Source organism: Passer montanus, unplaced genomic scaffold (genome assembly GCF_014805655.1).
Source record: "Passer montanus isolate IOZ18808 unplaced genomic scaffold, ASM1480565v1 scaffold7, whole genome shotgun sequence".
Classification (NCBI taxonomy): Eukaryota; Metazoa; Chordata; class Aves; order Passeriformes; family Passeridae; genus Passer; species Passer montanus.
In genome coordinates this window covers 1,680,033-1,692,088 of record NW_024372147.1, presented here as the reverse complement: position 1 = coordinate 1,692,088, position 12,056 = coordinate 1,680,033, and the positions used below count along the sequence as shown (strand labels likewise).

The 12,056-nt window shown below is 38.8% G+C and overlaps 1 protein-coding gene across 2 annotated transcripts in view; it reads right to left on the bottom strand.

The window, feature by feature from the left end:
- PTCH1 (patched 1) overlaps window positions 1–12,056 on the bottom strand; it is a 68,294-nt gene that overhangs the window by 41,244 nt on the left and 14,994 nt on the right. For both annotated transcript variants that reach the window (XM_039729739.1, XM_039729741.1), the window contains exons 3-5: window positions 2,585–2,774; window positions 1,179–1,248; window positions 975–1,066 (exon numbers count right to left, since the gene is read on the bottom strand). In XM_039729739.1, coding sequence (XP_039585673.1) covers window positions 975–1,066; window positions 1,179–1,248; window positions 2,585–2,774 — 352 coding nt within the window. The remainder of the gene's footprint in view (window positions 1–974; window positions 1,067–1,178; window positions 1,249–2,584; window positions 2,775–12,056) is intronic.

Here is a 12,056-nt window from a genome sequence, read left to right as displayed (position 1 = left end):
AATATAACTGATCTTTGTTTATCTGTAACAATACTGTGCTCCTTCAAATGCCCTGGCAGCTTGACTATCAACCATCAAGCCTTCCTGCTACCATGGCTGTCACCACTATCACTGTCACGACTCCCACCCCCCACTTCTGAATTTGTGATGTTGACAGACCAGAAAGGCTTTTGACTGCCTTATTCTGTGGTTCAAACCACACTGTATCTGCTTAACCAGGCTTAAGTCATTATTCTGAATCTCCCAACCAGAAAACACAAACCCCCTTATTTCCCCATCTAAAACTGTACACTAAAGGTTAGAAGATGGCCATTGCAAATTGCTTTTCCAGAGACATGCAAACCAGGACAGAAACAATAACTCAAATGCTAACTCTTGCATAATTAACAGAAAATGCCTGCACAGATTAACAATTAACTCTTTAAAGAACTCAGGACATCTAATATCACACTCGTAAACTGTGAGAAACCACCCATAAAAGATACTATATGGTTTCTTTAATGGTCTCTGAAGCAAAGGATTTGTTCTTTATTCCTCAGGAATACTTGGGAATTAACTCAAGACATTTTCTTAGGTCTAAACTTCCCAGCCAAACAATGTATTTATATTTTATGGGGGAAAAAAAAAATCCATCAGAAACAGCTTTGTTCCAGGGATAAAAAAAAAGGCACAGCATAAAATTCTTTAAACTCCAACTCAGAATTTAGATTTTAATTTGCATGCTAGCAGCACAGGAAAAATAAATGAGGATTTAAATTGAGGTTTACAAATAATCTCATAGAAACAGGTAAACCTTATGTTAAATGAAAAAACAAAATCCATGCATATTTTTTATGCAGAGACACTACATTTCATATTTTATTTTTTCTGTTAAATCAGAATTTGAATAAACAATGGAAATGAAACTGAAACACTGTACACAGTTATATAATTTAAAACATTCAGACAAGAAAGTTATGAAAAAACATCCTTACAATAGATAGGCAGTTCCTGACTGTAGCTTTGCTCCCTCCCAGAAGCAGTCCAAAGGAGTGATAATTAAGCAAGGATAAAGATATTCTATGATCTGTCAAAATCAGAAAGAGGAAAAACACAGTCACGCAAGAATATAATCTATGCAGCACAAGCTGAATCATGAAAATATATAAACCTTGTAATTAAATGCCTGCTACACATACCTGGTCCATGTAACCTGCTTCTGTGATGAGTTCTCCTGATTTGTAACACAAATGTTCCAATTTCCACTGTCTGTAAGAAATATGAAGGACAAATATTTTCTTCTTGCACAATTACTCAGAAGTAATTTTGAAAATGTAACAGATATTTAAAACTGTGACTCATATACACACACTGGCCTCAAGCAGAAAATCATTGAGTAAGGCAAAAGTTATTAAAAATAGATATACTAGACCACACACACACAGGAAAAAAAAAAAAAAGCCTTTATTTCAGATGCTTCCATATTCTCTGTAAAACTCATTCAAAATAAGGGAGATGCCTTTGTACATACAGGCTAGTCAACACACATTTATATGAGGCTGCTTGCGACTTAAGGTATCACTTGGTGACACCAGTAAGAGAAAAGCCACCTCCAGCTCAGAGGACTCAAATATAGTCATTGGACCAAGACTTGTAGAAGAAAATAAACCATTAGGATTCCTGCCTTCCTATTTTGGCTGTATTACAATTTCCACTACGATGGCTTCTAATGACTTAGGGCAGGAGCTTCTAAAAGATAATTAGACACTTAGCAGTAGCTCATGGAGGAACCATCTGGATGTCCTGAAAAGATCTGCTGAAAGACAGGGAACTTTGTGCCTCACAGGCAGGACTCCTAGGTACATTATTGTGTAAGTAGTAACCCTGGCAGAACCATTTTTCAGGGAGACCTCCTTCAATCACTGTAGCAATACTCAGAATGTTTGAGACAAAACATGCTTAGGTCTGATCCTCTACAGTGCCCCCTCAGTCAGTTTGCAGATGAAACCAAGCTGCTACCTTCCTGAGGTCCTGAGGTGCACCATTATTATTTTTCTGTTGGAAATCACGCAACTGCCAACCATCAGTATGGGGCCACAGACATTCTTTAAGGCACAGTCTGTTGTCTATGTTATTTAACAGTTCTTATTCCTCCTGCTAACAATTCCAACACATCTGCATTTCCCTTTACAGCCAAACTATTGGAAGAACACTAGCCTCTGCCACTGTTCAGAGCCATTATGAACCTCATTATTACATTAGCAATTGAATTCAACTCTAATATGGAAGGATTTTCAATGTTACAAATCCTATCCATAAGGTTCTATGTTTAAGACCACAGACATTATACCTTTACCTAAAGAAATGCTGCATGCTGTAGCATGCCTCACGTAACACCACTTGCCCCATCTTACTTGTTAAATGACAATTTATCATAGCTATCACGCCACAGTGTCAAGCTATCAGAAACCAGTGACATTGAAATCAAAACACAGCCCCAAGAGAAAGGCTCAGTAGCACTAACCACTTAAACACATTGAGGAAAGCACATGTCCATTTTTCAGCTACTACATATGATCAAGAAAACTTTTGATTTTCCCCTCACCTGTTGTACATATAGACATGTACTCTGCTGGCCTGAAGTGCAGACTCAAGGTGCTGTCGGAGTGCTTCTGTTGTTAGTACATTAGCACCATCTTCCTGTGGAGTCTGGATCATGAGCTGGGGGTTGAACATGGCCTCTTCTCCAATCTTCTGCCGTGTGTAATTTAACTCCTGACTCACTCGTCCACCAACTGATGGATAAATATTAAGGACTTTATATTAGCCAGTGCCTGCTTATTCTGCATTCTCTTGATGAACACTCTCCAGTCAGAAAACCCCGACTGTGTGCAGGGCCTATTCTTTCTCAAACTGATCACTGTGCAACTCTAAAGCTAAGAACAACTTTTACCATCTCTGAAAAAACACCCACATTCCTCATTACAATACCTTTACTGCTACTGTACTGAAACACTGATGCATAAACTGGAGCCTCTGTTTTTTTCTATATTATAGCCAATATCCCAAGTGTAAAAATTAAAGAAGAGGAAGAAAAAAGGAAAAACTTTACCTGGCAGACCAGAATAAATATTATGTTACAATTTCTTACACTTGTATGTACAGTCTGCTCCAAACGCACATTTCAAGATAATGGCTTTATTTTACACTCTTCTACTAAATAGTTTGGCAAAGATAGAAGGCAAATGTTTCTCTTCGGTTTAAAAAAAAAAAAGTGAGCAGAAGTATTTCTTTCAGCCTTAAAAAAAAAAATGCGAGGTTCATATAAAGAGATGCAGTTTGAGTGTAGCAGAAAGGTCTGTCTACAGCTAATTTACCCCAGTGGCCCAGTACCTGGCTGAACGTGTTGTGATGCAAGAGATTGCTCATGTGCAACATCTGTTTCTAAACCCACATGAGCCTAACGGTGTGCTCCATATTAAAATATGGTGGGGAAAAAAAGAAAAAAAAAAAAAAAAAAAAAGGAGGCAGAGGGACATTGCAGAGTCGACAGGCTCTAGAGGGAGCTATACACAATTTGCCTTGCCAGAAAACATTGCATAAGAATGGAAAACTGTCTTCCCTTCTACAAAAACCCCAGCCAGCTACAGTTCATATACTTCATATAACCTCCCTGTTGTTTCTCTAGCCAATGCATGTGGGAGGCAACGTCAATTAATTTAGCCTATTAGCTGAATCAAGACCACATCCAGATGAGGAGGACAAGAATGTAAATCCAAGCTACAGATCTGGTCTAATTTGTTACATTTTTCTCAGTCCTAGTAAGCTTGACACTGGTGATCTGAATTACTGCCAAAGTTTAGTTTTCAACAGTGTGAACAGAAATTAAGCACATATATTTATTTCTTCCTAGGTCATATAACAGAAGATGGATCCATAACCAGTTGGCAGAGTGGGAGATGAGATTCCTGAGCCTGAGCAGGGACATACTTTTTCAATCACTTGGGCCCTCAACCCACCCGCAACACCCCTGGGGCTAAAACGACCACCAGGCAAGAAGCTGGGCCCCTGCATGCATAAAGCTGTCAGAATGAGACCCTCAACAATTAAACCATACAGACATTCTGGCACGAAGCATTGCTTAATTTCTTGTTCAAGAATTCTTTGAAGAAGTAAGTGTTTCCACAACACACCCAATTTTTTTTCAGCCTGTCACATGTGGGATTACCCCTTTATACCGTGGAACAGAGAAAAGCTCACAGTATACAAAACAAAACAAAACAAATCGAAGTACAGCCTTTTACCTAGAATCCCTTAGAACTTTTTAACATCACTCTTATTACAGTGACAGGACAGGACATACCATCATTGAGACCGCATTTGCATGGTAACAAAATGCTATTGATAATTCTTACCAAGATTTAAACTATAAAAATACTTTCATTCATCAGCCCCAGGTTTATGATCATTGCTGTCTTTCCACAGTATTCCACCAATCAGTAGTCCTTGATACTTGAATTTTACTTCATCTTACAGGAATATGGGAAATAAGGGAGCAGAGTTATCCTAATCTGGATGTCTTGTAACTAGACCTTCCTTTCACAACCCTTTACACTACAAGTGCTTCAAAGATAAACTGACTCTCTCCCTCTTTTGTCTCTCAATGCCAGTCAAGACAATAAAACCCCAATGTTATGAGGACTGGGGAGTCTACCATAAACTTCTGCTCCTGGTACTATATTCTCTCCCATTCCACCCACACTTTCCTTTTGAATTTAACCAGAACTCGAACCAACAAATCCTACTTAATGCAAGACAAAGAGAGTCATTCCCATATCTGCTGAAAGTGACCAACTGTTTACTATCAACAGAGATGATCCCTTCCTAATCAAGGTCCTGTCAAACCATGTTAACTTCACTGAACAAGGCAGATCTAGCTAATCAAAACTGCATCATGCAAGCCAGTCATCAGAACAGAAGCTGTTTTTTTCCCTTTCTAACATTTCAACCAGGAGTAGCAAAACCACCCAAGAAGCTGGGCACGAATTCCAGAACCCATCAGCAGATCTGCTTCACATTCTTCTTAAGGCATTACACCATTTAACTATTCCTTTGATGGGTCCTTTATCTACATTTCTTCAGCCAAACATAGTAAAAGTAACTCCAAATATTGCAAATATTTTATACAATGTAGCAGTCAGGTACAAAAAAAAAAACCAACATAAATGTACATTGACAGAATTTTCATCTGCAAAACCAGGTTATATTAAAACATATGGACAGACCAGAAGCAAGTGAACAAATCAGTGGTCTTTCAACATATTAGGAGTAAAACAGAGGAAAAGGGAAAGAAAAAACAAAAAAAAAAAAGGGAAGCTTTGGCCAATTATGCTGCAATTTATTTAAATTAAAAGTTTGCAAAGATCATTGGAGCCTGCCATACTCACATATCTTCAACCTACACAATCAGAACAATTAGCTGAAGAGGCATTATTTTAAAATCAAGACTCGTTGCTCTTTTTTTTTTCCCAGATTATTCACAAGTAGTACAAAAACTTAGGAGAGACATGACAAAATGTCATGGAAATGTACTAAAGCCACTGTGCTGGATATATATGTATTACCTGCAAAACTCACACATTCTGCAGGAATTCATTCCTTACACTTGTTAAAAAAAAAAAGCATTATCGTCATGATAATATTTCCACACCACAGGACCAACAATATAATGGAAAATATGACTGATGAACAAAATGCTGGTATTTCATGGTTTTCCTTTATGGGCTCTGTTTTCTTCTGCTTGGTGACAGCAATATTTTACACTCAAAATGCTACTAACAGAAATTTTATGTACAGCATACATACCTCCAATTCTATTTCATATCAAAGACAGACAAAGCCATCTCACTTTAATATTCTGATGAAAAAAATCCACCTATCACTGTCCTTCTTTGATATACCAAAAGCCACTTGATGGCATTCTAGTCTTTTATTACATGATTCCTTATGATTAAGTACATAGATGGCTGAGTTAGTGGCAAAAATTCCCATAATCAAAAGATGATTTAAGTAACAGGTCAACGCAGACTCTTATGACTGGTGATTAGACAGTGCAGTGGCTCACACACTACCCTTCCAGCAGTGTCATGGGTGTCTGCCTACAAAAAATGAGATCCAAAAAACAAAAAAAAAAAAGGGAAGCTTTGGCCAATTATGCTGCAATTTATTTAAATTAAAAGTTTGCAAAGATCATTGGAGCCTGCCATACTCACATATCTTCAACCTACACAATCAGAACAATTAGCTGAAGAGGCATTATTTTAAAATCAAGACTCGTTGCTCTTTTTTTTTTTTCCCAGATTATTCACAAGTAGTACAAAAACTTAGGAGAGACATGACAAAATGTCATGGAAATGTACTAAAGCCACTGTGCTGGATATATATGTATTACCTGCAAAACTCACACATTCTGCAGGAATTCATTCCTTACACTTGTTAAAAAAAAAAAGCATTATCGTCATGATAATATTTCCACACCACAGGACCAACAATATAATGGAAAATATGACTGATGAACAAAATGCTGGTATTTCATGGTTTTCCTTTATGGGCTCTGTTTTCTTCTGCTTGGTGACAGCAATATTTTACACTCAAAATGCTACTAACAGAAATTTTATGTACAGCATACATACCTCCAATTCTATTTCATATCAAAGACAGACAAAGCCATCTCACTTTAATATTCTGATGAAAAAAATCCACCTATCACTGTCCTTCTTTGATATACCAAAAGCCACTTGATGGCATTCTAGTCTTTTATTACATGATTCCTTATGATTAAGTACATAGATGGCTGAGTTAGTGGCAAAAATTCCCATAATCAAAAGATGATTTAAGTAACAGGTCAACGCAGACTCTTATGACTGGTGATTAGACAGTGCAGTGGCTCACACACTACCCTTCCAGCAGTGTCATGGGTGTCTGCCTACAAAAAATGAGATACCATGCCATTGGTGTGATTTAGCTACAATTTTTTTAAGGAAAAAAAAAAACCCACAGCAAAGCAGTAACACCAGTGTCCTGGCATTATTTTGCATTTAATGTATCTGTTTCTAATTCTCAAGGATGTATTTGAAGGCCATTGCTCAACATGAAACAGTGTAACTGACACAATCTCTACTGCTGAGGGTCAGTTATTATTAAAAAGCTGGTTTTTTTCCAAAGAGGAGAGTGTCTTCCTCCTCCCCACCCTCTCTGATATCCACAGTCTTCCCTCTTACCTCTTTGCCAGAACACTCCAGATCTGCCTTGAGCAAGTCAGCAGCCTACACCATGACACTGCTGCTCCTCCTGAACCTCCCCACCAACTGGAACAGAAACTAGTCAAGGTAATTTGCACTAAGTCTGGTGCATAACACTGATACACCCTTCAATGATGTAAGAGTAAGACTGTGATTGTTTTCATTGGCACAATTTTTGACACATTCCTTCCACTGACTTAGTACCCATTTTGAAGTTCCTGTGTCATTCAGCTTATGTGCTCATTCCACTGAGGATGTCAGTCCTATCTACGCCTTTCTCACAACCAAAGTCAAAATTTACATGGCATTATATTAATATGCTTATTAAGAAGTCTGGAATCCATCACTGCAGTCCCTTCCACACCAAGTAGCCTGAGGAATAAATTTGACCTCTGTCACACTTACAGATCAATGCTAGATCAAGCCAACACAGCCAGAAGTCACTGCTTATTAATTTACTGTCCAGTGGCTCTGAAGGCATTAAATACTTATTTTTCAGAGTGTCTTACAATGTTTCATTTCAGGTTACTGCAATTGCATCACATAGCCTGAGGTTTCTTTATTTTTCTTGGACATGAACACTACCTCTATTAACCACTCAATAGTAACCTTGTGCACTACCACGCAACCAGTAGCTTAGTAGACAGCAAGCTCTCTCTAAAAAAGAACATTCCTGAGAGACAAACATTTGGGATGTTTGCCTACCAATGCAGAGGACAGACTTTGAGAAACCAAAGCCAAGTTTCTCACTAATACATACTGGTTTTGGAGCCTAAATTCTCAGACAAACTTTAGGTACACAAACAATTTTCTGGAGAACCTCCCTTCTGAAGACTATGAGCCTCAAAGTGTTTCCATTTGAGCACCTGAGGGGCAGACAGAGTTCTGCTTTGTTTGAGCAACACCACCTTTTTAACTTTTTTCCAGGACTATGAATGTGTAGCATTAGAGCAATTCAGCAACCTTGTGCCAGTGAAAACTCAAACCAGCAGAATCATACCTCTAATAGTCGCGGACATCTCACACAAACAATGTTTTTGTTTTGTGTCTTTCAAAGATGCTAAACTTTTTGATAAATCAGGCATATAAATAAGTATTGCAGTGCTTATTTTATGGCAATAGCCAAGGCAGGGAACCTCTACAATTTGCAATATCTGTAATCGGTACAACAGGAGGTATAGGAGATAAAACCCCCTTACAACCCAGTGATCACATACAAAGATTGAATAATATTCCAACGTGTTCACCTGGGTCTCAGCCTTCATCAACAAATCCAAAAAGCAGCAGCATACAGAGAAAAATGCTAGACTTACATGGAGAACAGACATCCTGGCTCCACCCTGCCTTCTCACCCTCCAGCACCCTCCCTCTGCCAGGATGGGAACAAGAAAGGGACTTCATACCTCTCTCCCTGACACCCTGCACAGGTCATCTCCCTCAGCTTTGACTGCCATTATGGGCTTTCTTCTACTCCACTTCCTCATGGAATGCTGTTCCCATGTGCATCTTTGTAACACATGCGTACAGGTGTTACTCAAACACTAAGCAATGAAGCTAGTTTCAGTCCATCATAATGGTACAGGGATAAGACCAGTGAGAAACAGCTCTGCTTCCCCATCCTAACTGGGTACCACAATCACAAGCAGTCCTGCATGCCACAGGGCAGAAAGCAGTACCTAATGGCACCAGTGATCATCTCTGATTTTTCTGATGAAGAACACAGATCGCATGAGAAAAAACCACAGCAGCCAAATACTATTCACAAAGGATTGAAACCTCCTATAAAGAAACTGATAGAAAGAGTTGAAGTTCTACAGCAGATAGATGAAAACTATCCTGTCTCTTACTGGGCACGGAAAAATAATGGCCTTTTGATTTAAAGCTTCCTGTTGCTCTCTAGGGAGTTCGGTCTTCATGTTCTCTCAGATGTTTGAGCTTGTCTGGTGCTGCTCTTTGTCAGCAACAGAATATAGTTTTTCTGCACACGGACAGTTTTAGTCAGCATCCTGACAGAAGAGCAGGGAAGACAGCACCTTCCTCAGAATTACCATTCTTTAGGCCTGACAGGCAAAACCATTTACTGGGAGAAAGTGCAAAACACCTTCTGGAAGTCCAAGTTTAGGCAGTAGCAGAAATGGGACTGGCTGGAATATCCACTTCTTTAAACTTTTAAAACATCTGCTTGTAGAGCCACAATTGCTATTGTTTTACATGGTTGATTTCCAAATGTATTAACTACTGTGAGATACTGATACATCTAATGATGTATCTAATGATGCTAAGGATGGCTGTCATAAATCCATCATGATTACATTATAGACATGTAATGCAAAAATAAAGACTTCACAGAAAGTGAATGAAATTGAGCTACCAAAAAAAAACCTGTTGAGAAATGGTAAGCTTACAAGAGCTAGAACACAGTGGTTAACAATCAGCATCTTAAGGAGATTACATGGTCATTCAGTGGACTGTGCAGCAGCTCAGTAAAAAACATATCATATTAATCATGTAACTAGACATGATCTCTGTGAGCACTGCACTACAGGCAGTCAGAGATTGCATGCTGTGTCTGTCTAGGTTTTCTTGCACAGCATTCGTTGAATACACATTTCTTCATCTGTATAGCACACATGGAGCAGCCGCTGTGTCTGCCCAGGTTAAAACAGCCTGCACCCTAGCATCTCCCTTCCCAACACACAGGTAGACACTCTACTCTCATCCCTCTCCCCCAGTTATGCTGTCCAACAAAACGACACCACCACCAGAACATCATCACATCCCAGTGAGAAGATATAATTGGTATAAATATCTCTTCAGTGCCACAGACTTTAGGGTAGTGCAAAAGCAATATGACCATATCATATTTCTATCACACTGGGGCTCTTCATTTTTATTTTTAAAAAATGGGGGGGAAAGGGGGGGTGAGAAGAGGCAGAGATAAAAACCTACAAATGCAAAAAAAAAAAAAGCGCTAACTAAAAAACACCCAACAACAAAGCACTTCAAAAGGCTGCCTTTTATCTCTCAAGCCATCATATGACATGAGTTAAGATACTCCTTACGCATGCTGGGGATGGCTCCAGCATTGCTGTTACAAATTTGTTAATGCTGACACAATTATGAAGAGCAAAAATAAAAACACACATCAAAGTTGCCTTTTCATTCTGTCACAGTATGATAAAGTTTAGAGCTGCGACAAGGACACAAAGCTGTCTGCATATTCAGGAAGACAGCTCAACAACAGCTGCTGCTGCTGCTTGAACTGGGAAACCTTCCCTGCAATTTTAGGAACTGAAAGCTTTTCTTTCTAAAAATTAGCTAAAATCCAGTTTTACATGTATACATCCATATTGCCTATAGGCAGAAAAATATTCTTTTTGATTGGGTAAAACAGATTGCTAAAGAAAAACAGATATTTTGATTTCTCACTTGGTGTCCATCTGGGTTGACAGAGTGGAAAAGGGCAGGGAAAAAAACAGCACACCAAAATGAACAAATTAAACAGTACAAGAATTTAAGAAAAAAAAGCAAAACCAACATGCAATGAGCTTTGAAACACACAATAATATAAAAAAAAGGTATCACAATTCAAACTTTTCAATTAAACATAAAATGCAGTGGCTGCTTACTGAGCTGCGACACATGTCCTTGGTAACAGGATATGAGCTGTTCACCTCTGGGTCACCGTTCCTAATCCAGCCAGGAACAATAGTGACCACAAGTTGTTTACCATCTGACAGCTGTTTGCTAACTTATGTGAAATGAGTTGGTGGTCTCAGTCCATTTCCTACGGGGCAGGTGTCCACATTATAAAACAGCACTGTCACAACGGGCATCCTTGCTGACCACCCTAGCAAAGAAACTGAGGAATGAATGGGCATGGAGAGCAAACTATACTTCCTTCCAAAGACACAGTCCCTTCACGTCACAACTAAACCATAGCTTTCAGTAGAGAAGCCCAACCACTGAATATTATGGCTCAAATAGCAAAGGAATAGTAGCAAAAGTGGCTTAGACTTTGCTTTTTCCTAGATATCAAGGAGACTGCCTTCAGCAGCTAACACAGATTATTGCAATTCTCCCAACACTTTACGAACTTTACGATCACAAAATGGTATATACCCCATGAGGAGCAAGCTGAATTTTTGTTCTTCAGTAATTTAAGATAACAGCCAAGCACGCTTCATAACAAGCAAAAATCCTCAATTGTACACGGAAATGGCAAAGTTTAGAGGAGTTCTGCTGAGAAGGGTATGTAAAAGGCTTCAAGGTCTAAAGCTAAGGATTTCAAAACAGCTGAATACAATTTCTTTAAGTTACTTTAGGCTGAATAAGAGCTTCTGCTGGGTAATATGTTACAATTTGCTGTGTTGCTCCACAGCAGTCAGCTTTCCTCTAGGCCAAACTTTTCATTTAACCTCTCAGTGCCCTTTCCTCAAATATGTAATTGTTTTCCTGTGTGGTTAAAAACAGCATTTTTAGGTCTTTTCATCTGCACTCCTGGGATAGCACAAATTTCATCTGTACATGGAGTAGCACAAAATTTCAACGTAATCTTTTTTAAAGGAACAGCAAACAGTAATGCAAACAGATGCAAACAGCATCCAGAACCTTTTAGAGGATATAACTTCCTAAACAGCACTTTTAGGAGATGGCAAAATTTACAAAGAAAAATTAAACGAATGAACATGTTACGACACAGGGTACAGCTCCTTTCAAGTTTTCCCTACCAGCTGCTTGCTGTACCATCTGTTGTTGCCTAAGCAGCTTCCTTCT